Source organism: Lepisma saccharinum, chromosome 4, assembly GCF_977018435.1.
Source record: "Lepisma saccharinum chromosome 4, izLepSacc3.1, whole genome shotgun sequence".
Lineage (NCBI taxonomy): Eukaryota > Metazoa > Arthropoda > Insecta > Zygentoma > Lepismatidae > Lepisma > Lepisma saccharinum.
Window position 1 is genome coordinate 74505459 of NC_139232.1, and position 26579 is coordinate 74532037.

At 36.9% G+C, this 26579-nt stretch overlaps 1 protein-coding gene across 7 annotated transcripts in view; it reads right to left on the reverse strand.

Moving 5' to 3' along the window:
• CrebB (Cyclic-AMP response element binding protein B) overlaps window positions 1-26579 on the reverse strand; it is an 84088-nt gene that overhangs the window by 36954 nt on the left and 20555 nt on the right. For 4 of the 7 annotated variants that reach the window (XM_083120761.1, XM_083120758.1, XM_083120762.1 and 1 more), the window contains 4 exons: window positions 16277-16392; window positions 8521-8670; window positions 2474-2603; window positions 2123-2212 (listed from right to left, as the gene is read on the reverse strand). In XM_083120761.1, coding sequence (XP_082976887.1) covers window positions 2123-2212; window positions 2474-2603; window positions 8521-8670; window positions 16277-16375 — 469 coding nt within the window. In that variant the 5' untranslated portion in view covers window positions 16376-16392. The remainder of the gene's footprint in view (window positions 1-2122; window positions 2213-2473; window positions 2604-8520; window positions 8671-16276; window positions 16393-26579) is intronic. The other 3 variants (XM_083120764.1, XM_083120763.1, XM_083120760.1) reach the window with 2 other exon arrangements.

Genomic DNA, 26579 nt, shown 5'->3' on the forward strand with positions numbered 1-26579 from the left:
AGATGTGAACCCAAGAGCAGAACTCTGTAATGCACAAGAATATTGAATCGATTCAGTCCTAAATTACACAAAAATTGCATTTTGTTTAAATAAATTGTTCACTACTTCTGATTCTTCTAATTCTATATCATGTAAATACCTACTAAATGAATGGTGCTTTCTGCAAGTTCTTTTTTTTAAAGTTGTGCAAGTTTTTAGACATCAATACTTTACAAAGTACACAGCATATTGCTTTAAGTAAAATTATAATATATATATGTGTGTGTGTGTTCAACATTCCATAAAATGCACTTCCTTTAAAGTTACACATGTTTCAATCACACACTTTGAGCATAAAATTAGAAATAATGCTAATTGGGAATTTATGCATTAGCATACAAGCCAATTTGTCAATGTAAATATAAGCAAACAGATATCAGTATTAAATATTCACATCACCTTTCATAATGTCTTCCACATCAGACTCCACAAACATTCTTGTCTTATTCTTAAAAATGGACGGAATTTTCATACTGTACAAGGTGTGTTAAGGAATATCCCAGACTAATATTATGGTCAAAGAAATCACTGTCACCAACCAGCAATGGAATTGGAGAATGGAATTGGAGAAAGTGACAGCAAAAAGCATGATTTCCAGCTGATGCATCCAGTTGGTGAGAGCAGTTATTGATTGTGGTCATGCTGCCTGTGTTGTTCATTACATTTCACAAAGGAGTTACTAAAGCTGCGAGCTTTAAGCTACTGCATGGGAGGCATCAAATTTTGATTTGAACTTGGAAATTCACCAACAGAAAACTATGGATTGATATCACCGGCCTTTGGAGATTACGCCATAAGCCACATGAAGATATTTTGAGCAGCACATCTACCTCTGGAATAGGTGTTAGATTGTGAATAACGACCTCCAGTCAGGTCACCCTTCAACCACATGCACTGGCAATGCCCTGACGCTGGCAATTTATACGAGAGATGAGAGAAGAAACTGCAATCTTAAACAGGTCAGGTTCTGATGCAAGATGCCGCCAGAAGGAAATGTTTGGGCAAGTGGCAACCTGGAAATGGAGGTTGGATCATGACAATGTGCTATGCGTCAATAGCCATATTGTGAAGGTTTTTTGGTGGCATAGGGCATCTCCATAATTCCCCACCCTCCATTTTCATTAGACTTATTTGAGAAAAAAGTGATTTGACAAGACAGAGGACTTCAAGAAAAAAACACGCAGGTGAAGAAGAATGCTAGAATGCTTTCCAACAATGGGAGACCCAATAGACTCAGTGCATAGTTGCAGGAAAGTGCATAACCAATATATCTGGCATGTGATTACATAAAAATTCTTTCCAGGATATTTCTGAACATTCTTCATATATTGTGTAAGAACAAAAATCAATATGCTTTACCAAGAAGACTCAACAACATCTTGAAATTACATTTTACTGCATTAATGATAAATATCTCACTTCAATCATTCAGAATCTTTGGCCTGTTTTAGGGAGATAAAATAGCTTTTATATTGCTGGGAAAGAAACATATTTTCATGAGGAAAAGTGGGATAAAACGGGAGTAATTTTACTATACTTTAACAAAATGTTAACAACACAGGGTACAAAATACCCCATTTTTATTTTATTTATTTTCAAACTATGATGTAACAAAACTGTCAGCAAAGAAAAAGCATTCTCTTTGCTTAATAAGACAAAGTACAACACACAAAGCTGCAATATTTTACAATGCGACAGAATTGGAAAAAGCCTGGTGAACATTTATCAAACTATACAAATTACTATCGTTATTACCAGTGAAGTGTTTGAAAAACATACATCCCTATAAATACAAATTATTTCATGTAGTGTGTTCATATGCATCTAAAAGTGCACAATGGCATTGTTGAGAACTGAATTTTTATTTTCCATTTGGCTGCTCCTAACTGAGATAATCTAGTCAACAATTACACTACGTTTACTTTAATTCAGTATTGTACAATTAGTGCATATTAATGAATGTACCAGGCTCTTCCATTGAAGAGAACTGTGAAGAAGAAGGCAGTACTAACAAGTAGTCAACACACTCGCAACACAATGCAAAAATTTTCTCTTTTTTTTCCCAGCAATTTTTTCAACAAACCTGTAGCAGGCTGGTAATGATTGCTTGCAATTGGGGACAGCTCACTATCTTGCATTGACTCGGAAGTGGAAGATGACTCGCCCTTTTCCTCTGCAAAGACACATTATATATATATCTATCTGTACAATGTGCTTTACACTATAATATTCCACTATTTATTATTCTTTCTTTCGTGATTACTAATCGAAAGCATATTGGCGAGCATAGTAAGTTTTCTATTCTGCTTTCTAAATAGTGTTCTCGGTAAGGAACTGCCACATGGAAAGTCCCAGTGCTTTTTCAAGTGAAAAATCATTATTTTTAACTTATGCGGCTGCGTCTACAGCCATGAAAATGTATTATTCACAATACCTGCTATTTCTCCACCTCCAAGATCATTTAGAATTTTTCTATACGAAGGTCTTCTTGCTAGTATTTCTCTCCTTTTCTTTGTCTGCTCGTCATCATTTGATAAGCTTTCATCGCTTGTTGCTTCAACGACCTGAAACAGAGTAATAGCAGGTAGTGAGTTACATTCATATAAAGACTGTTTCAAAAGTTGTACAACCTTAATTCTGTTCACTTATAACAATGCACATTGGAGAGATATTTGGAATAGGTTTTCTGCATTATGAAGTCGCATCCATTAAGGTATTTTTCCAAAAAATAATTTGGTCACCAGTTCATTCCATACAGAAAATTTTAGAAATTAATTACTGGCTCAAGTCAAGAAATGTATTCCAGAATGCCAATTTCAGGAAGAAATTGGTCATTGGAAAAGTGAGATGTGCTAAACACTCTGCCACGAAGGCCGGCTTTCAAAGTTTTGCGATTGATGCAATGCTAATCTGTGGTTGCCGAATGATAGAGGTCATGTTGATTTTCTAGGTAAATAGGAAGTGAACAAGTGACATTTTAGAGGCTTGGATGATTGGCAACACTAGCAGTCCAGAATTTTGTCAGTGGATGTAGGTCAGTGGTTCCCAAAGAGTGCGCTGCTGCACACTGGCTGGCTTACAGGGGCACGCAAAATGTTCCAATATTTTCACTGAAATGGGACCTACTTGTTAGTCTACACGTTGTTTTTGTACTTCTTACACACAAAATGTTTCTGAATTTGAAATAGGTTTATTTTTTAACTTAAGAAAAAGAGTGACAATTTTGCACCAGTTGTGCATTTATTTCAATATCTCCTGAATGGGCAATGCTACTGAGGAAAAAAGCTGGTGTTGAATAGAGTAAGAATTTCTCCACATGTTGAAGTGAAAGCATTTTGTAAAGTTGATTATTAAGCTAGATACGGTGTTTAAAAAACATGATGAATAAGAATTTTCATAAACCCGTGTATCAACTTCAACTTCAAGTTATGGCTAATCAAATACAAGTTTTGACTTTTCCGCCTGTCAATTACTACTTCAGTCTGTCCTTTTTCTGTTGATATATTTTTCTATACCATAGGAAGTTTTATATTCCCAAGAGAACAAATAAAATAATACATCCATAGGCGCAATGCATTTCTCCTTGCCTTCTACGGTCATCCTGGCAGTGTTGCCAAACCTGATGCGCATAAAAGAGCTGAATTTTACCATAAACGGAGTAAAAACTTTCAAGGAGCTAGATTTACAAAATTGGATAAATGGCCTCCTAGGGTAATTTTAGGTGTCAAATGAGTGGGGTGTGAGTGGGGGCACTGTTAATACCATTAGTTTATTCCTAGTTTTCACCATCTACATCCGGCGGCATCACCCATCTCAATAATCCACCGATGGTTGTATGAAATCTAAAATAAAGTATTCCCGGATAACAATATTATGCCCTCTTCACGTCAGCCAAGGCACTATAAAGAAAAGTAGCTGGGGAGGTAAGAGGGAGTGGGCCGATGCAGCAAATATAACAATATGTCAATATCACGTGCAAAATGTATACTTATGGCAAAAGTTGTCTATGTAAGCCGGAGCCAGTGATGGCACCATAGTGGGGCAGGATGATGTGCGCCCCAGCCAAACGAGTGCACGAAAGAACTAGACCTGGCTCAAAAAGAGCTAAGTTGGCAACAGTGCTCTGCAGAGAGGACAGCAACATGGAAATTCTTCCCTCATGCCCTTAAGGCAAGCAACCTTACCATACTAACTGAGCGTTTCAAGTGTTAGATAGGCCTACATTCTGACTTGGGTGCCGCAGAAGAATTCTGAAACACTAAGGGTGCCATGAAACGAAAAAGTTTGGGAACCCCTCATATACGCAACATGTACCCAAGTAATAAGTTTACAACTGCACAAGAAAAAATTAAGTTTGGCCTGAAATGGCTCTTCTGAAAGGTTTCTTTGTTGCACCTATTTCGATTTTCCTATGCTCCATTGCAGCTGTACTGGTATCGCGCGAAACCTCACTGGCATAATCTAAGGAATGTTGCCAGGTGCAACAAAATACACCGTCAGAAGGAAAATTTCTGAGCAAAATTATTACCGTATTTACTCATGTATGAGCATTTTTTTCCAAAATTTTGACCCCCAAAAATTGTGGTCCATATTATGCACGGAATAATTCGGACAGACAACATGAAACCATACAGGGTCATTCCATCATTTTGTGACGCATTGATTTTTCATGTTTACGGAACCCTATCATGTTATATATCATTGTAAAGCTTAAATCATGCAGTTTCTGAATATGGCAACAGTATTACAATCAAGATAGCGACACTAATGTGAAATGCGGTTGAAATAAGCTCATCACAAAATGAAGGAACGTTCTGATTTTTATGGTACTTTGGATGAAAGAAAAGAATAATTAAAAAGTATTACTGGACAAATAATATTATATATATATATGGAGTGTGTAAATGCCTTAATGGAAGAAATTTTGTGCTGCTAACTACTAATTTGAGGGTCCTGAATGTGTCTCGCATAAATGTTGTTAGTTATGGAAAAAGTATATATTTTTGAAGTTTTTTTAGAAAAAGTAAAGTAGGAATGAGCAAAATCACGTATAAAAGTTTGAAGGCCATTTCCCATGATTTTTCACTTTGTGATATAATGTTCTGCGACACCAAGAAAAGCAGTGCCATTCTGGCAAAATTCGAGCATGCACCTCCCATCACATGGGATGTGTATCAGCAGTATTTGTTCGGAGAGAAATAATAGAAAATAACTTCCTAAGCACTGCAAATCCATAACATAATTTTGATCTCGCTTTCTACTATTACAGAATAAATTAGGTGGTTAAGGAGTGAAAGCTTTGGGATGCTAAGCACAGTGCAGGAAGAGGGAGGAGTTGGCAAAGGTTGGTGACCCATTGATTGATTTGGTGTTTGTTTTAAGTGCACTTTATGCACAGTAAGGCTAATTGTGACTGGACCTACAGTTTAAAGTGGGATCCGAACCATTATGAGCCTCCACCGGGTATCGAACCTGGAACTCCTTGATTACGAGGTGACAATGCTACCACTGCGCCATCGGGGAGGCCCTGGTGACTCATTGAATAGGTATTGTCAATCACTCTTATCAGCATAGCAACAGCTTTACGACCTACAACTAAGAAAGCCATTTCTTGAAGCTGTATTGCACTGCGCATTATGTACAAGATATAATTGTTTGTCACTTTTGCCCATCAAAAACCAGGTGCGCATTATACACGCACACGTAAATACGGTATTTATGGGTTTCCATGGGACTGTAGGTCAGTACTTGGGTAATTGTCTACATCTGTTAACAGAATTCTGGACTGTTTGTGTTGGTAACTAAGATTATATGCTCTAAAATGTGACTTAATTGTTTGGCCTTAAAATCACTACTCCAAAACCCATCAGGGGTTACAAATGCCCAAGATTGGTTGCAAGCCACAGATTAACATGGCATTAGTCATTAAAACTTTGAATTTTGACCTTGTGGAAAGTTTTCCATCTCTCTTTTCTACTGAAATTGGCAGTCTGAAATAAATTATCTCCAAATTGCATGACCATAATTCACAGTGTATATTTTCTTCGGTTCCATAGCTATAGATTCAGTCTCAATTATCCTTCCAGTGCATACCAGACTTTACAAACTTTATTTTTTTAATTGCGGTGACAATAGTGAGTACACTTAATAATATCACAAATTCTTGACATTCCTACAAACAATTTTGTGTTAAGTTGTAAAGAAAAGGTACACATTTAGGAATGTTATGAATGTTCACACACTACGTACATGTTATTTCTGCCCACTCCTCTAGGCTAGAACTTAGTGTTGATTGGAATGGTCCTGATTCTCAAGTTCAAAGACAATGCACATTTCTCAATAACAGTATAAACAGACAATTTACAAACATGATGGAGCAATTGGGGCAGATCAAATCAACAAAGAACGTGCAGTATTCTTAAGGTGAAAAAAAAAACAACAGCAAGAACAAAAACAGCTGAAGGATGATGAATTAAATTTATTTTAAATACACTCCTTAGACTACATGTACACAATTTTATGAGACAAATTACAGTACTATGATGAATACATGCATGAACTGTTTTAGTACAGGGTGAGTCATAAACATGGCTACACCTTTGGTTTAATGATGTACTGATACTGGGAATGGAAGAGTGGCAATTGAGTCAACAGTGTCTATGTCATCATCCAAGATGGTACTCAGCATATAGCTGTAACAGTTGCAGCATGGCCAACTGCTTAAAAATGACAGAAACTTTGAGACTGTTAAGATGCAATTTCATGTAGGTAATGACTAGGCCTCGGATTTTAGGTTTTAAACCTATTTTTTCCTTTGCAGGTAAATAAGAGATAACAAGTTATATCAGCGTTTCATTAAAAAACGAAACAACCGACGAAGTTTTATAGTACCTAAAATAACCTATTTTGCTTTTTACAACCTATTTTAGGTTTATGTGCCTAAATTAAACCTCTTTTTAGGTTTTTATATTTTCTTAGGTTTTACAGGATTTTTATATCTCACAGAGGTATTTACTAGGTTTGGTGGCGAAATAATTCAACGAGTGGCATGTTTAAAACATGTTTTCTGTCGATTTCACTCCCTCCAAGTACATGATATTTGTCAAAGCTTTAAACAAAAAAAATGTCTGACTTCATTGTTACCTGCAGGCAGTGGCGGCAAAAGGGGACAGTTCTCCCCTACTTTTTACCCCTGTACTATAGACTCTTAATGCTAAGCCCTGCCTAGTAAGATAAAGTAAACTGTCCTTGGCCCCTTCCCCCTCCCCATTCTCAATTTTGGCACCCAATCGTCTCTACTGCCTGCACAGTCCAAAGTGCAAACTTCTGATCTGTGTGGCCTTGATCACTCTCACATCAGTTTGGTCCTTTTGTGGCATTCATGCCTTGCGAAGAAATGTTTCAGCATTCAAGTGTGCACTACTGACTATGTTTCTGTTTGAAAGATAATTTTCAGCACATGAAATGATCCTCGCTGACAAAAGGTGGAGTTTGAGTGTGGATAACGTAAAAAGATTCATGGTGGTCACTAGGACCATGATAAAATTCAAGTATAATTCCTAGTTTTCAAGGTGAACTTTCCAAAAAAAACAAGGATACAAGTAGATGTTTTCTCTATTCCAACCTTGCAGACTCTCACCCTCCCTTCCACACACAAAAATACTAACAATATAAAGGGTTTGTATGATTCCAATGTAACAAAAGATTTACCTAATCATCTTCAAGATATACTATTTTGCAATAATCTTCCATCTGTCAGATAGATTGTTCTGCAAAAGACACTAACGAAGTAAACAGATTGAGAAAATTTTGTTTTATTTTCCATGTAGCTTTATTTTTCTTCCTCAAAAAATAAAATAAAAAAGCTAAACTGAGAGAAACTTCAGTGAATAAATTTAATGGGATTTGGATTAATAAAAGTTGCAATTTTTCATGTCTACGGAGAAAAAATTGGAATAGAGAAAACATCCGCTTGTACCTTTTTTCATATTTTGCCAAAATGCATGAATAATTTCCGGAGCCAATAATTCACGTGTAGTTCCCGGAACAAGCGAGTAGCCACCCTGATATTGTGCAGCAAATTATACATACGTAATTCATTTTTCATATCAACAAGTAAGTTTTTATAACAGCACAAGTAAGTGCAGTATTTTGATAATTTGTAGATAATTTTGAAAATTATATAAAGAAATGAAAATTTTGTTTTTAACGATTGTATCTAATCAGTATTTTTCAGGAATTTTGTACCAAATTAAGTTTTTGCAACCTACTTCGGGATTTTTCGATCCTAATTTAAAGTTTTTAGAACCTATTTTAGGATTTTTGTAGCCTATTTTAGGAACCTAAAAGCACACTTTTTAGAACCTAAAAAACCAAGGTCTAGTAATGACTCATTGAAGTGGGTAAACAACCTGTCTGACTCATCCTGTATATTCAGCTGAAGACTTAACCATGCTTATAATAACCTCAGTAGCATCTTACCTGTAATGTTTGCAAGCTTCCTCCAGTTGTTTGTATCACAGAATTTGGCTTGCTTACCAAGATCACATTACCCTTTGATAATTGAACAGGTTGAATGTTGGCAGCAGTCTGTATAACTGACTGTTGATTAGGCTGAATAACAGATTGTACCTAAAGGAAGAGAAATACATTAATATTTCTCTTGAATTAAATATACAACACTAACAATCTACAAAAGAATTAAAAAAATCATAACAATTTTTGCTCCTTTTAGCCTGCACATCTCAATATTTAATACTGCTAACGTCCTCTAAAATAAAATCAAAACTCACACAAGGAAACCAATAACCACCATTAATGCACACAGCAACTGTAATCCAAGCAACTGGAAAAGTTTCCAGAAGTCACTCACTTGTGCAACGGATCGTCACAACAGTCATTCTAATTTCAAGTGAATCACTATTTTAAATTAACACTATCACATTCAACTAATTAGCATGACTTCACAAAGTTTCATTTAACCTTTATTTGTGCAGTTCTGCTACAAGTGTTATCACAAACCACACTTTTTTGTATTTAGTGTAACATTTTGCACCTAAAATGAGTGAAAACCACGACATAAAAAGGGTTCCAGGCAAATTGGTTGATGAAAGAGTAAGCACCAAGCAGTGGTGTATGCAAGGGGGGAGGGTGGTTACTGGGTTTGAACCAACCCCCCTTTGATCTTTTGAAATACTATAGAAAATGCTGTAGAAAAAATTAAAAATGGCTTATTTATCACAGTCAAAAATTTGCAATAATAATAATAACAATAATAGTTTGAATTATTATTCCCATGCAGCATGGAGAAAAGCACAGCGTTCCAAACATGCATCTTTAAAAGTGAATGTCTTGAAAATAAACACAAATTCTTGAAAATAAAAATTAGGACAATTATAATTTAAAAGAGAAAAAAAGTTCTTTTGTATCTCGGCAGCAATAATGTTCAATGAACATATATATTTTCTTCTGTGAACAATGAGCATTAAATAAAGTTCTTGGTTCATTGTAAGCGGCTAATGTAGAAAAATGCTAGGCCAATAAGAATACACAACCAGTTCGCCTTCCCATTGTTTACCGTGGTACGTTTGAATTTCTTGATTCGAACTACAATAAGCACTATTGTGAAATGTTTTAACAGCGAAACAATCCAAATGTGAATTATCGTGCATGTGCATAGTAGAGAGTGGTATTGGCACGTTTCTCATATATCTCTACAGTGTAGTTTGGGATCCATCGATATGTCTAAACAACCTAGGAGACCGCAAAGTTCAATTTTGCAATATTTTTGCAAAAAGTTGTGCAGTAATTCTTGCGAGAATTGTGAAAATTCCTTGCTTTGTCCCAGTGTGTCGACGTTATTACAAAAACATTCTTCCCGGTACTGATTTCGCACTCCCTTGTGAACTCTCACCTAGAAGTGATAAATATGTTGGAATGTCTTTAAACTTACTATTGAGCGCAAAGATAAACTCAGTGGAATTTAGCAACATGTACATCACGCCTCATCATCCTGGGAGAGTTCCTTCCATAGGTAAAGGGAATGTAAATTTCCCCGTGCATTTGCACCGAGCCATGAAAGCTCATGTAGGGTGCGGATCCCACACATTCTCGATCTCAAGACATTTTGGAGGTGGTTACCAGCACCACACTCCAGCTGCCTTTACCCCCTAGTGTTGCTCTCAGGTATCCATTGATATGAGGCTGGGTGCAGGGACAAGTGCTGAAAAATTCCAACCAATTCCGGGAATCGAACTCGGACCTCCTTCGTGGTTGTCAGACACCCTACCGATCAGACCATCGCGGTTCCTTGGATGAGTTTCATATTTTGATTATTTCAATTTATTTTAATATATTTGCTTGTTTTAAGGATTTTCGTCACGCTTAAAATGTCTTGCCTATCATATACAAATAACCGTTGACTAGACAATTATTTCGTAACAAAAGAACAAAAAAAAATGCTCCTAGAATTTGTTAAAAATCTAATGACTAGAGTAATTTTGTTCTATTACTTTCATAAATATATTTATTTAGATCTCTACTACTTAATAGTAGTAATAAAACTAATTAATTAATTATACATATCATTAATTATTATTAATTAATTAAATTATAATAAAACAAATGTAATGTAAATTTGGAGAAAGTTTTAGAAATAACCCCCCCCCGATGAAATCCTGCATACGCTACTGGCACCCAAGCATCTTACTTACAAGGTGACAAAAGCCACGCTCTAAGAAAAAAGGTGGTACACTCCTTTCTTAAGATTATTTTCCGATTTTTGTGCATTGAGGGGATTGTGCACAAAGAATTTGTCCCAGCAGTTCACTCATTCAATTCTGTCTACTACTCTGACATGCACACATATCACACATTGTCATTTGCTGCCCAGAAGTAAGTGTAGAGCATATTATTCTCTTTCTGTTAAGTTTGTATACAATAAGTATAGTGTGACTGAAATAGAGTGTTCCACCCCCAATGAGTAATTTATATTTTATTATAACATTGCTTTATTTTATTCCTGTAATAGCTTTGTTTTTCTTCTCATATTTATTTCATTCATCAACTTGTTTGATTCTCCTTTTAAAAGATCTTTCTCTGTTCAAGGCCAAATACAAAAATAATAAGAGGTCTCTTCAAAATTTGAAGTTCTTGTTCTTCTAAGAATTGGTCTGTTCTTTTTAAAGTAAGTTCATCAAATTGATATGACAATCAGGTATTACAGAAAGAAAGATAAAAACAGTACAAATGAAATGAAGAATTATTACATATCTGCAATAAAGATTTATGAAGTAGTATTTACTCCACTTTTTTGTGTTGGAACTTTAAAAGATGAAATAATTAATATAAGACATCTCATCAATGTGCATGTACACATTAAAGCAAAATTAACATACTCTCACAAACATGAAAAACGAAAATGTTACTTTTGAGTAGGAAGGTTGAACATGGGCTAATCAGACCTACATTAGTGTAATAATATGTTTCCATCCTCATTTCCATAGGATGGTCCATTGCATATTTCTTGGTTCCCTTTCATGAATCAATAAAAAAATCACAAAATAAGTGATATTCCTAAATTCATGAATTATGTTTAAAAAGAGCACAAAGGAACAATTGATCAATATATTTAAAAAAATACCGTTAAGAATAACAACTATCTAACAAATATTCTATTTTAAAATGAAACTTGACATGCAAACATTTTTTTAACATGCAAAAAAAAATTATATTTACATATATATGTAACATATATACACATACATAAACAATATGTATGTGTTTATATTGCATGAGTAAAAAGCGAAAATCATTACTATTCTATAATTAAATATTATGAGATAAATGGGACTTCCTACATCAACAAAAATTACCAGCATTCGGCAAGCCACGTCCCAAGCACAGCCTTGAATAATGGAAAGAAACCCAGCAAATAGTAAATGATATAACTTGCAGCTTTCCAAATAATTAAGAATACAATGGATGGAATGGTGCTGTAAAAGTGCCATTTTTACATTTCATGCTTACAACTCACCTTCCTATTCTAAATATGTCATATCTCACAGTTACCCATTGTGCATATTATCTAAATACTTGCTCTATCTAATGCTATGTGTAACAGCAAATGTTTCAATACAGGTGCTGTATATTATCAAGAACTGTATTCCGTACACATAATTGGCTTTCATTGGAATATTTATTTACAAAAAAGCTTGTTTCAAGTTCACTTAGTGTTCCGATGCTATTAGGATCTATTAACATGTTTAATAAAGCAAGAAGTAACTATAGTATTGATTCTATGCATATGTATTTGCAGAGATTATATGTGACACTGAAATTTTTCAGTACCTAAAGAGGCAGAAAAGCAACATAAAATAAGGAGAAAGTGATATGATGAAATTAATGAAGGGACACTCACAAAGAACACCCATGCCCAAGCTGGGATTCGAACCCAGGACCTCTGGCATCGTAGCATGCTGTGCTAATCACCCCGCCATGGAGGTCAACTTTAAATCACACCTGAAGAACATCAATGTACACACACAAGTCTTCTTATAAAGAAGACAGAGAAGACAGGCAACTATATACATCCTTAATTTTATTTACATATTTAACTGCATTAAACAACACTCTAATGCAGTGTAGCACATATGGCAATAAGCTCAACCTTCAGAATGCTCCTGCATTCAAATTCTGAGGGCATCTGATGCTCTTCCTAATTGCCTATATTATTCAACTCTTGTGCAATCACACAATACCTAACAAACACCATGGAAAGAAATTCTTGGAAACTGAAGCATGTAGGCAACTTAATGTATTGAACTAACATGGGTTGATAATTATATATCTCAAAAATAACAAATGTTGGACTTAGTGACATTTATCGATGATATATCATGATGATATTATTTTATTTTGGATTGTGGAGCCTTTACATAACTTTCCAATGTAAAGTTCAGAAACAATCTAAAGAAATCATGTAGTCAATAGGTGTAATTGACTGACATGCATTTTAAAAAAGCAAAATTATACACACCTAATTCATACTGACATGCAGAGGCGGTGCCAGGGGGTGCTTGCACACCCCTTAATTTTCTTCCGCACCCTCTACGTTCAACTGAAAAAACTAGCCCTTAGAGTGTCATATTATGTCATGTCGTCATATTGAGCGCCGAATGTTAGGCACTGAAGTAAGACATTATTATTGTATGCTTTCCTGTACTGGCGGCAGCCTCTATAAAGATCAGTGGCCATTTCTTTTTTTCTTTCGTCAGCGTTGTTGTTATGAATTTTTTCTATTGTTTCTTCAAGTGGTCTGTTTGTGGTTTTCGATAATTGATTACAGCTTAATGTTAGTCTTTTTTTCCTTTTTCTTTTTTGCATTGTTGATAAACAGTTTATTTTCCGCCTACTTGTTCTTTCTCACACTGGAGCAAAAATTTCAGCTGCTTTCAAGGTATCACAAAGTCGTGTTCGGAAAATTATTTATTGCGAGTTGTAACGTGAAGGGTAGTCTTCTTGTTAATACGTTCTATATGTATTTGTTCCAAGTAACATGTCTAGTAATCGTACCATTTCAGGTTTTGTCAAAAACTGTTAGGAAGAGGCCCAGTGTTCACGAAGAAATTGTACAGTTCGTCGTTGGGGATAGTGAGAAATAAGGGATATTAACGAAGACAAAGTTGCTGTGCACTTCACGTTTTGTCCTGAAGTGGCAGACGGAAGTTACAATGTGCCATATGTCTTGTACCTCGTGGGTTACATTGAAAAGGTTAAAAAATTGTGATTTTAAAGACAAGGATAATTTCATTTTGTATTTCACTACTTAGTTCAATAAGACTGCAACGTGTATCTGAATGTTTACACTGTATGACCACTTTCTTGGAGTATAAGACTTAATACATATCATCATGGACGTCCAGGGGGGGGGGAGGGCAAGAGGGAGTCTTCCTGGAAAATGGATGTCAATCTAGTTATTACATTTCACTGCAATATTAACTGCAATTAGGGTGCAGTTGACCCCCACTTTTTGCTATTTTTGCCCCCCACTATGCAAACCTTATCTACTAAGGGAAAGGAAACTGTCCTTGCCACCCCCCTCCCTATTTTGGCACCTTGCTCCCCAAGTTTTGAAAGGTTGCATGCATGTTTCATGTTTTCCTTAGTTACCACATCGCACCCCCTAAATTTCTTTCCACACCACCTCAGCACCCCTAGATGATTAATCCTGGTGCCGCCACTGCTGACATGAGTGTTGTCTGGAACTTATATGACACAAAAAAGACATAATGTCCATAAACATGTATCAGTAATCCAATGATATATATCTGCCACTCTGTATATGTACAGTATTTCAGAAGTATATATACATCTTTGAAAGAATATATAAGAAAAAAATGTACACAATGTTTGTTTTACGTGTTATTCACAGCAGAACTCTTCAAGTATAACATCTATCCAGTTCTGTAGTATGCCTCTTGGAATAGAAAAAAAATTGTGTGTTTGACAGATATATTACACATAACTTAGTTGTCTGTTTAAAAACTAATTTCATTCATTAATTCAAAATAGGTGAATGAATTCAAATATGAAACTCGATCACATGCTGGTGTTGCATGTGTCAATTAGTTAAGTTAAAATGATTGATTGATTTAGTTTATTTTACTTTGCGTTTTGTGCCTCTTGGCTAATTTTCGAAGATGGGGATGAGTGATGAAATTGATGAATGGACATTCACAAACAACCAAGCCCGGCCGGGATTCGAATCCGGGACCCTTGTGGTCGCAGCGCGATGTGCTAACCACTCAGCCACAGGGTCGAGCAGTTAAGATAAAAGTTTCATTAAAAATGTAGTAGTCAAATTAATCCATACACTCAATAAAATAGTAGATTTTCTTAAAAGTGCAGTGTCGACATTTACCATCAATAGATTTTTCCATGATGTGATCTCAGCAAGCCCTTTGTTTTCCATAGAGAAGACCATTAGCAATAGCACTACAAAGATCTTACATTTCACAAGCAAACATGACCAAGAAGGACAGAGCTAGTTTTCAGCTAGATGGTCCACTCTCTCATTGAGAATCTGCAAATACTTAGACAGTTGTTTCCTGGCTCAATAAATTGGTCTAGCAGGAGTAATGCCATAGTCACTTCATTCCTCAAATCATTTTTCATAAGGAGAATTCATCACAGATTGAGTGTAAGTACCACACCTATCTCCAAATGACAAGTTTCAAATTTAAATTACTGCCACATTACCACTGGGAGTTACATTGAAGCATAGCTATGCAAGACAAAATTTAATTATACCTGTCTTTTGAAAAAAAAAAAAAAAAAAAAAAAAAAAAAGATGTACTTAGTCTATCGAAGTCTTTGTGTACTTTTTGAAACACCCTGTACTTAAATAATAAAAAATGTAGTTTCCTGTGCACTTTGCACCATGCGCCGAGGCATATATATAGGAGAATGTAGGGGATAGGGTCCCCTTTCTATCGATCTCGACCATGTTGAAGGTGATGTGATCAGCACCACACTCTGGCTGCCTTTACCCACCAGGGTTGCATCCAGGTACCTATCTAGTTGAGGCTGGGTGAACCCCAGAGCCACTTTATGCAGGGACAAGCCTGGGAAAATTCTGACCTTAGTTCACTCACCCCAAATCTCCCACATAGCAGTCAGATGTTCTTGAGACTAGACCACCGTGGCTTCTAATGTGTTAAATATAATGAAGAAATAAATCATTTAGAGCAAAGTTGTATGAGTTACTAAAAAAAATAGCACTTATAAATAAACAGCACTATTCCTGCATCCATTGCTTTTAGGGAGAAATAAATTTCATGAGAACAAAAAAAAAATCTGTTCACATATTCAACTATTTACTAATATGCTATAATCTCCATGCACACAGAATAAACTAAGAAAGTACGATTAATTCAAAGTATGTGGTACAGTGGCTGCTGTAATACTGAAAAAAAAAAACATGCTTATTTTGTTTTCATGTAACAAAATACACACATGACCAAGTATTTTAAAAAAATAAAACTTCTCACTAAATATTCTTAGCATGCTGAAATTAAGTTGTAGCAGCCACTGCAACCAACATACGATGTGATTAATTTCGGCCGGGGACATTCCCCGGTACCTGTGTGCTGGGAGGCTGTGGGATGGTGACGTGCACAATGCTGACCCCAGTGGATGGGGATGCTGCAATCAAGGAAGGGGGCTGGGAGTTTTGTACCGAAGTCACAGCCGGGGAACTTGCTTCCCCAGGGGAGGGAGCTAGTGGATCACCTCCAGAATTTCCTGCATTCCCATTTTCTTCTACCATTGTTTCCATATCTTCAAGTTTAAACCCTAGGAGGAAGAAAGAATTTATATAAGTATGCACATACTTGTAATTTTTAAGTCGACAAAACATGCAAAATATGTACATATGTATGTAGAATAAAATCAGTGATACATGTAAAAAAAATAAAAAAATGCAGTACAATATTTTTGTTTTAGTATTCAGTAATTTCTTTCATTCTTGTGTTTTGTAAGTTCCTGACAATACGGAAAGTAATTATAGTAAATTAATTTCAAAATATATATGTACAGGCAGCTATTTTCAATATGATTTTTACAGAGATATTGATATGTTATATATCTGGTCTCTAGGATGCTAGCTGCCAGATTTTTGTCTCAGTCAGAACGTTTTGCAACACTTCACCTAACTTGTTTGTATTAGTGGCCATAGCTCAAGATGGATTTGCAGGGATGTTAATATGTTACATTACAAGCCTATAGAAAGCTATTTGTCAAATTTTATCTAATTCGCAATAATTTGCAGCAATTTGTCTCTACTGGTGTTCATAGATTGAGATGGATTTACAGGGAATTTATTACATTAACCCTCTGTAACCTGCATGGTGGCACCGAGTGTTGCCTTTTTTAAAATTTTGAATTATTTTCCTTACCAGCACAATAATGGCCCGGAAATCACTAGGTAACTTATCATCACTATTCCCTCGAAAGCATAGAGGCATTGGCGCCTTTTTTCTGTTGTTCTTTCAGTTGCTTACACCCCTCTGAAGTGACCGGTCCCCAGTGGCAAAGCGTCCTATGAGGCCTTAGAGCCCGGGCCTACCCTAATACATATATTTGTCCATTACAGATTATTTTATTACTTATAAATTTCATTAAACGACGCTTAATAAAAGAAAACTGAAATTCTAGGTCTTCCGATAATTACCGCAAGTTTGCAACCCTGCCTGGAACTGTATCTGCGCATTCAGCAAGCCCCCCCCCCCCCCCCCGAGAGTGCCTCAGCTGGTCCCATAACAACCTATGCGATTCGTGCTGGAAAGCATAATTTCAGGGGCGCGTTCACCTGTAATGCAAACTGAGAGGCCGGCCTCTTTCCTCCCTCTCACCCTCTCTCCCTGACTTCCGAAGAGTGCCGATCGTGTACGAGCACGTGACGAAGCAGGCAGTGGACGTACAGAGCTTGTTGAGAAGCAGCGTTTCCATGGAAGATTCAGAGCTGTGATGGGAGCGGAGCACACCCAGCTGCTAACATGTAGCGAAAATGTGTTGCTAACACCTCAGCCTGGCCTCCTAACCTATCAAAGTAGGCATTATTAGAATTCTAACTGCAAATAATGCATACAAGTTGGTTACCAGTGTTAAGTTTGGTGCTTTCAGCTCTTTTGAGGAAACGCTTTTCGCGAAGTGTTAGCTGCTGGATGTGCCCCACACCAATCTCGATTCAGAGAGGGAAAGTATTTTATTTCTTTGAGGAAAGGGATATTGAGGCGAAATTTCCTTTCATGATTAGTGACATAACTGAAAACGTGCTACTTTTAAAATGGGGCAAAGTACGTACAATGCAAACATATAGAGAAAATCCATGTTACTGAAATTTTCTGGTCGGTGTGTTACATAGTCCGTGTTCTCATTTAGCATTTCATCATTTTCTAAATCATATTATAATTTTTTTAAAAAGTCGCCTGTTGAAGAAAAATTATATGCATAAAAGAGTTAAAAAGAAATAATTGATTGATAGATTTAGTTTATTTTACTTGGCTTTCTGCCATTTTTGGCTAATTGGGAAGATGAGAATGAGTGATAATATGATGACATTGACGAAGGGACACTCACAAAGAACACTTATGCCCAGGTGGGGATTCGAACCTGAGGCCCTTGTTGTAGCACGCTGTTATAACCAATCCGCCGCGGAGGTCAGCATTAAGAAGAAATAAACGCTAAGTGACGATCAAGTGAACCAACCATTTCTGTAATGCGAGAAACATTTACAATACTGTTATTGAAGTAGCAAATAATTTTTACGAGCAGTTTTAATCTAACAAATGTAAGATGGCTAGGGACTGACAGAACGGCTTTTTCATTGGGTGACGGACGCGTGGTCAGAACATCGAGTCCCATTGACACTGTTTTCTGACCTTCGAGACAGAAGCGCCTTTATTCTCAGATATCTAATCGAAACTAGATTAAAGTAGAATCTGAACCAATGCCTCCAGGGGGAATCGAACCTTCTACTTCTTGATTATAAGGCGAGAGCGTTAATCACTACATTATCCTTTACAATCACTATCCCGACTTTTTCGAACAGTAGTAGACAAGATTCCGGCAAAATGTTATCTTTTATTTTCTAGGGGCTATATTTTAACATACTACTGTTAAAAAAAAAAAAATAACATCTTCCCCTCCCCCCAAATCCCTGCTCCGTCCTGTGCCTACCCTTCCAGAGACAGCACGCTTTGGCAGCACTAAGTACCATGCATGGGAACGTTTCATATCTTAAATCACAGCATGCCAGGCATGGATTTGAGAAAAATAAGTAGAATAAAACAAAGGTACGTTGTTCGGAATGTAAATTATTTGTATGCAGAAACCATTGCAGAAATGCCGGAGCTGTCAAAATAACAATATTATTGAAAAGTGACAACATTCAGTTCCTTATATTTGAGTCAGTAGGTCTTTTCTTACGTATACCTCGTAAGACTATGAGAAACAAATTGGGATTTGAACATTTTGAAAATATTTTGTAAGTTTCTTCGAGGTGTGTTTTCTACATTTGATTGCTTCTTCTGAGAGTCAGTAAGACAGAGAGTTTTGGAACAGATAGTTCCTTTCTATGCCCATATAAGTTGTACAATTTCAATTAGATTTAAAAAATACATTGAAATTTCTTGAAATATGCGTTGAATATTTTTGGAAAATTCTTTGATAATTTTGTGAATGGTGAATTAATTTTTTAGTGCCTTCATTATATGGCAACGTTTTAATTACTTTTAGAATATTATTTTGGTGCTTTTCTTCACAAGTCTAAGCTTGTAGCTAATTCTACGAGACTTTTATTTTTTTATATTTTTTACTTTTCTATTATTAGCAGCCGGACCCTGTGGCTGAGTGGTTAGCACATCGTGCTGCGATGCCAGGTGTCCCGGGTTCGAATCCCACTCAGGCATGGTTGTTTGTGAATGTCCATTTATCAATTTCATCACTCATCCCATCTTCGCAAATTAGCCAAGAGGCACAAAATGCGAAGTAAAATAAAATCAATCACTCAATCTATTATTAACTGATAAAAATGTCTGAAATGGACATGTTTGCGTTCATGTATATTTCGCCTGATTTCCAGTAAGAGCTAATGTAATTCAACCTCGATTTGCATCAATAATTCACGTAAATGACGTTGTTTTTTGATGAGGCAGCACTGAGTGCCGTGTGCGGGACATTTGTGCTGCAATGAGGACACGGATGATGGAGGATTAAAGACTAGAAGCTATCTGCCAAATTTTATTGGAAACATTTTTAAACACTTTGTCTAAGTGGCAATTTTTAATGGCGGCAATAGCACACACCAGATTCATTGAGACTTTTCGTACATTTAACAGCATGCTTCTTGTAAGCTTCTTCTCTTTGACAATTTCTTGTGCTATTTGTCATTTTTTGGCTAATAAGCATGTACTACTATAGGATTAAAAATTATGGATACTCGAGTTTGGACTGCAATTAAGAATTATCCAATAGACTTACATAAAAACCACTTACATCAAAATTTAGCTTATTCAATTCTACGTTGAGCTATGGTTACCATTTCTTTTCGAATATGCTTTCGATTTTTTATCGTCGTGAGAACAGAAATGTGTGTTGAACGTGGGAACACTGCACACACTGTTGCTATCCGAGAGACAGTCCGTGGTATCCACAGTTCAACAGACATCCCTGCAGTGACAGCATGTGCAATGTAGCAACGTCCAACACACATCTTTACTAGGGCTGAGCCGATACCAATACCGATCTATCAATATCGGCCGATATCAAGGGTATCAGTATTGGAAAGTATCGGTTGATATTTTTGCACAGATACTAGCCAATACCATTGTCTTTGAGTCGCTAGAAGCGTGGCCAAAACCATTTTTTTTTCCTCTTCAAAGGTTCATTCACCTTTTCCAACCTACCTTTGGCTTTGAAAAAATCTGAAAAATACGTATTTGTTAGTTGAATGTGGACTCAAGTTCTGTGAACGGCAAGTACGTGACAAAGAATCCATACGCATATAAGACTCGCGGTCAAGTATCTTGTAAATCAAGGGTGACGTGAAATTATCCCCATATGAGTTCCTTCGAAGTCTACCAGGCTTTGTTCCCACAAATGAGGTCTCGCGTAACAATAATCCCAATAAGGTCCCGGAGCCAACAAGGCACCTGGTGCATTGTGGACATCTCTCACCTTAGACACCTCCTGCAGTCAAAACAGTCAAACAGTGTCTCGGACATAGTACGTAGCATATTCCTGGAAATTCAAATACCTGGGCTAATCCCCTTTTCCTTTTCCTTTCCAACTTTAGACTTTTGTTTGTCCTGACCTGGATAACTGGGTTTCAGTAGGCATGTTTCGACACGAGGATGCGGCAGGGGAATAATGTTCTTTGAACGACATATGATGGCAGGTACTTTCTGGAACGTGTAATGATGGGCAGTGCTCGAAAAATTTTCTTCAGAGCTAGGCGCCAGCTCTGAATATCAGGCGTCAGGAAACCACCTATACTATAAGATACTAAGTGGATACTATAAGAAGCTGAGCCAGCCCCTGTGGCAAAGTGGTTAGCACATCGTGCTACGATGCTAGGGGTCCCGGTTTCAAATCCTGGACTGGGCTTGGATGTTTCTGAGTGTTTGTTCATCAATTTCATCATATCATCATTCATTACCATCTTCGCAAATTAGTCAAAAGTGGCACAAAAAGCGAAGTAAAATAAAGTAAATCAATCAATCTATAAGAAGCTGAGCATCATCCTATTCAAAACATCACTAAATCATGTGAGAAAGCGGGACGTTGGGGGTTGGGAATGAAGAGTAAGAAATTGTTACTGATTCTATGGAATGTTCACAACGTTCATAAAAAAATTACTTGTTAGCTTACGCTGTACTGCAATTTGAACTCTAGAATCTTCAAAGTTTCGTACATTGAAACTTAAAAAATGGCAATATTACGGCAAGATGAAATTTTTAGTCACCAAGGGGACCTGGCGACCGGGATTTCTTGAGCCCTGGTGATGGGTTTAAATTTTCCTCCGCGCCAATGGATATAACTATGTAATTACTTTCTTTTTTAGAAATCATTTGCCGAAAGTATATATGTCGAAAGCAAAGTCACATCGGAATATCAATCGCCTGATATAGAAGCAAGAGACTGGTTAGTTATCATTCTCTCCTTAAATTTTGTTTACAAATATTTATTCTCTTTGTTAAAGGACAAAAAAGAGACGAGATTTGTTTTACATTATAGCTTTCTACTGTTAGTTTTAGACGTTGTGTCCAGCCGGGGCTGGTAAATCGCCAATTATTTTTGTGTTAGTTATATATATATATATATATATCTTTACTCCGTTGAATAAAAATATGTATAAAATCGGTTTCGCAATGTCAATTGACAATGATAATGTGTTTTAAAAACAGCTGCAAAAGAGTTTCAAAACAAGACCAAGATCTTACGTATTTGTAGGACTTCCTAATGCTGAGAAAAAGTTGTTTCACAAAATTAATATAAACCTTTTTTATGGCCAATTTAAAATATCTTAAAATTAAGAATTGTATTTAAAAGCTTCCTGCCTGCACTGCATTCAAATTTCATCAGATCGGACCACATGTTTTTTATTGATACATTTTAAAGAGAGTGGTCGTTTGAAAATCACCAAAAAAGTGGCACTTTTTTTTGGTTCTCATGACGATAAAAAATCGAAAGCATGCTCAAAAAATCTAGTTACAATAGCTTAACATGGAACTGAATAAGCTAAATTTTGATGGAAGCCGTTTTTATGTAGGTCTACTGGTTAATGTTCAATCGTAGTCCAAACTTGAGTATCCATAATTTATAATCTGATACTAAGTGTTTTACTTGAGAAATCTGGTAAGATGTATGAAACTGTAAAGGTAAAGCATTGCACACTGCCATGAAGACACATGAGGATTTGGCTGATTGATTGATTTTATTTTACTTCGCATTTTGTGCCACTTTTGGCTAATTTGCGAAGATGGGGATGAGTGATGAATGAACACTCACAAACATCCATACCCAGACCGGGATTAGAACCCGGGACTCTTGGCATCGCAGCGTGATGTGCTAACCACTCCATCATGGGGGCCGGCACATAAGGGTTTGGGATGTAGGGCCCTACACATTCTAGATCTCAACCAAAGTGGATGTGGTGTGATCAGTACCATGCTCCGGTCGTAATAACTCTTAAATAGTTAATGTCGGAAAAATCGGAAGTGGCAAGGCTGAAATAATCTTGACCAGACGGAAGGAAATTATAGCTTCTTCAGCTGCGATAAAAACCTTCAGGTTTAGGAATGTCAGAGATTTAGATAGTTCCTTGCATTCAAAGAAATCAACTGTCGTTATTATTGCAGCGTTTTCCCGGTAAATTGGTGATTAATGTTGATCCTGTAGTCAACAGTTTGCTTAGTAGGTCACACACTTGCAGATTATATCTTGGTCACTCTCTATTTTACCATATTTCTAACATATTCGGGCTCCTGAGTAGCCAAATGGTTAGCATTCTCCCTTTGGTGTCCACGGTCCCTGGTTCGATTCCCAATGGGACATAAAAAATCTATGTCAATCCAGCATCGTCAGTACAATTGGGGAGCTACTTGAAAAGAAGTGGGCTCCGGTCTCGAAAGCCAGAAACAACGGCGACGAAAAAAAGCCGCTCTGGCAGGCTTAGGCTTTGGCTCTGAAAGACCTGTTGCGCCACAGAGTTTACTTTTGTTCTACTGTGTTTCACAGATTGAACGATGGATTGCAGCAGGTGGCAGAAGGTACTACTCCCGAATGGGGAATGGTGCACACAATGGAGTACGAAGAGGATTAAATTTATCGCTCCAAATATTTACAGGGGGTAGAGTGGGATGAATAAGTATTACCAAGAAATTTAACATCGCCCTCTCTGCATAGGTGTCCGGAAGGAGGGGCAAGGGGGGGGGGGGGGGTCGTGGCACCCCCTGGTAAATGAAAGTTAACCAAAAATTATGTATATCACACATATAATTTCATTTTAGCCACAATAATATGTGTTAATTATTGCATGAACACCATAAATTCAAATTTAAGCAACAGGGAACAACAACACTATTTTTGGGGTAAATGTGCCTTGCTTGCCCCCCCTCCCTGGAATAATTCCTACGGACGTCCATGCCTCTCTGTTATACGCAATGGGAGCTTCAGAAATTGGAAACAGAACGTCAAACAAGCTGCTGACATTTGCACCAGCATACGTAAAAATCTAGTTCTTAAAAACACGCCTGACGCAAGAGGAAAATTAATGAAAATAGCCACGATTGGTTTGCTGACAATTGTACATTCCATTGTGCATTACCCCTTGACATTCGATACCGTTGAGAGAACCTTATTTCAGTGACAAATTTATGTTCCACAATATTTCTCACAATTACTGAATTCAAAAACACAACAAACACATATGACGTTATGAAACTAGGTTACATGAACTGACACACACTAAAAACTAGTTTATCTGGAAATCGAGTTTATCCGAAACGATTTTCAGTAATTTTTAAAAATACGTAAAAAAGGGGGGGAGTTTTCGTCCTTTTGTGTCACGATTAGTCAAGAGTAGCAGAAAAGCGACGTATTTTTTTTAAAAAAATACAAAAAACCGTCCGAAGCTCGAAGTAAAAATATTTTTCAAAAGTTGTTTCTAATTATCAAATTAAGAAGATACAGGGTGTTACAAAAGTTATGCAACCTTATGGGAAAACGCATGTAATTGTCGTCTTCTTTCCAGGTGGTGGAGAGAACACCCAGTAGCCATGGAGTATATGCAGCAGCGTATATTCATTGTCACATGGTACAAATATACCCGGACACATCAGGCGTCAGAAAAGTTCAGAACAGTTGCTCCACACGAATCCTCCATCATGCGGTTATACGACAAGTTTTAGGAATTACAAGCAAACATTCAGAACTGTGCAGATGCAATCTTACATCAAACAACATTCGCCGCGTCTACTAGTGTTAACACAGACTGTAAATCAATTTTCTCTCCATGATATTAAGTAACTTTTTGAACACCCTGTACTTATCGAGTGACATTTACAAATTTTTAAAGTATAATTCATGCAAGTATTACGCGTTAAGCTCCTAACAAAATTTCCTTGCCTGTATCTGCAAAACGATTAGACGAATTTTAACAGTTTACAGGTTGGATACACTAAGAGTATTGGTTGGAAGGCGAAATTTTCGAAAATTTAAGGCTAATAATAATAATTCTTGTAACAATATATAATGATATTAATATTTTAAATTAACAATTTAAGTACATCTTATGAAGTATGTAAATTTTTATAATTTATTGACATTAAACTGTCAAGTTCAATACATCGTTATTTGTATAGATATATTACAAAATGTAAATTACATTAAGTATTTGTATTATTAAGCGTGGCTTTTTTTTTCAACTTTTGGCTAATCGCGACGATGAGGGGGGGGGGGAGTAAAAGGTTAGAGGAAGTTGAAGAAGAGACAAAGTTCTTCCATGCGAAAGTCGACTATTTAAGGCGATCGGCCTCCGGTCAGGCGCGACAAACCGTAAAATTGGAAATAAAGGAAACTTCGGGGTTTAAATTATGCTGGAAGAATTATTACAACGGAAGCATGGATGCCAACTGGAGCCAGAGCGGATGATGCGGTGGAAGCGGCATTCAGAAAAACACACGTAATCAAGTGCAAACTTGCCAACTAAGGGCGAAGCGATGCGAAGGAAGAAAAACGGGAGTTTATGAAGCAAAAGGTTTTCATTCCCTCTTTAATTGGCGTGGGGTTGCGTAAGAAAGCGGCTTTATTTTTGTTTATTTTTTTATTTTTTTAGACGCGTGTCTTCGGGAAGCCCCGCCATTAAGAATGTCTGTTCTCTTGACGTGAATTTTAGCCAGGATTTCAGAGCAAGGATTCCGTCCGTCTGTAGTTGCGAACGACATGCTGATAAGGTGAATTGATCAAATGCAACCTATTTCTTCACACTTGACTTTAGTGCGTGTTCCCTTTTTAGATCATTCAATAATTACAAAAATGCGTACTTTTCTACAGGAGGTGGTTCTCTAAAAATTCTCTAATGGTGTATATTTTTATTATACATAAAACATTAACAATTCAGAAAATTATTTTCAGAACCTGCAGAACTTCCGAAGTGAAGAGTTTGCTTTTTATTACATGTACGTTTGTCCCGCGCGGCCTCCCCGATGGCATAGTGATAATGGTTTTCTAATCAAGGAGTCCTGGGTTCGATGCCGGTGGAGGCACATAGTGATTCGGATCCCAATTGACACTGCAGGCAAGGCGTCCTGGATATTTCTCAAAGGGGTGACGAGTAAGATTTCATATTTTACCCTTCAGTCATATAAACTTATATTTATTATTTACAAATCATAAAATTTAAATTGACATGAAAAAACCTTTTTGATTTGTTGGCACGTTCAGACTCGAGTTTACTATATAAATAGAAACTGGATTCGATTTGCTTCCATTCCATAAACACCTATCAATTTCTTGGTGAACAGTTCTTGACTTTTCGCCGCCCCTAGTTACGACAGTCAATACGACTGATTGGTTGATTTGCTTTATTTTACTTCGCTTTTTGTGCCCTTTTGGCTAATTTGCTAAGATAGGGATGAGTGATGATAAAAGGAAAAGTGCTCCACTGTGCTTAGCACCACGCCATGAAGGCGTATAGGAACTTTCTTGATCCGGTCGTGAGTGGGGGTGATGTGATCAGCATCACGCCCCTGACCGCCTTTACCCCCCAGGTTTCACCCAGGTACCCCTGTCATTCGACACTGGGTGGGCGCCGGGGCCGCTTCCAACGTTAGAAAAGTTCCCGGATTTCAACCGGCCGGGGATCGAACCCGGGACCTTTAGCATGGTAGTCAGACGCGTTACCGACTGAGCCACCGGATAAAATTAATGAATGGACACTCACAAGCATCCATGCCAGGCCAGGATTCGAACCCGGACCC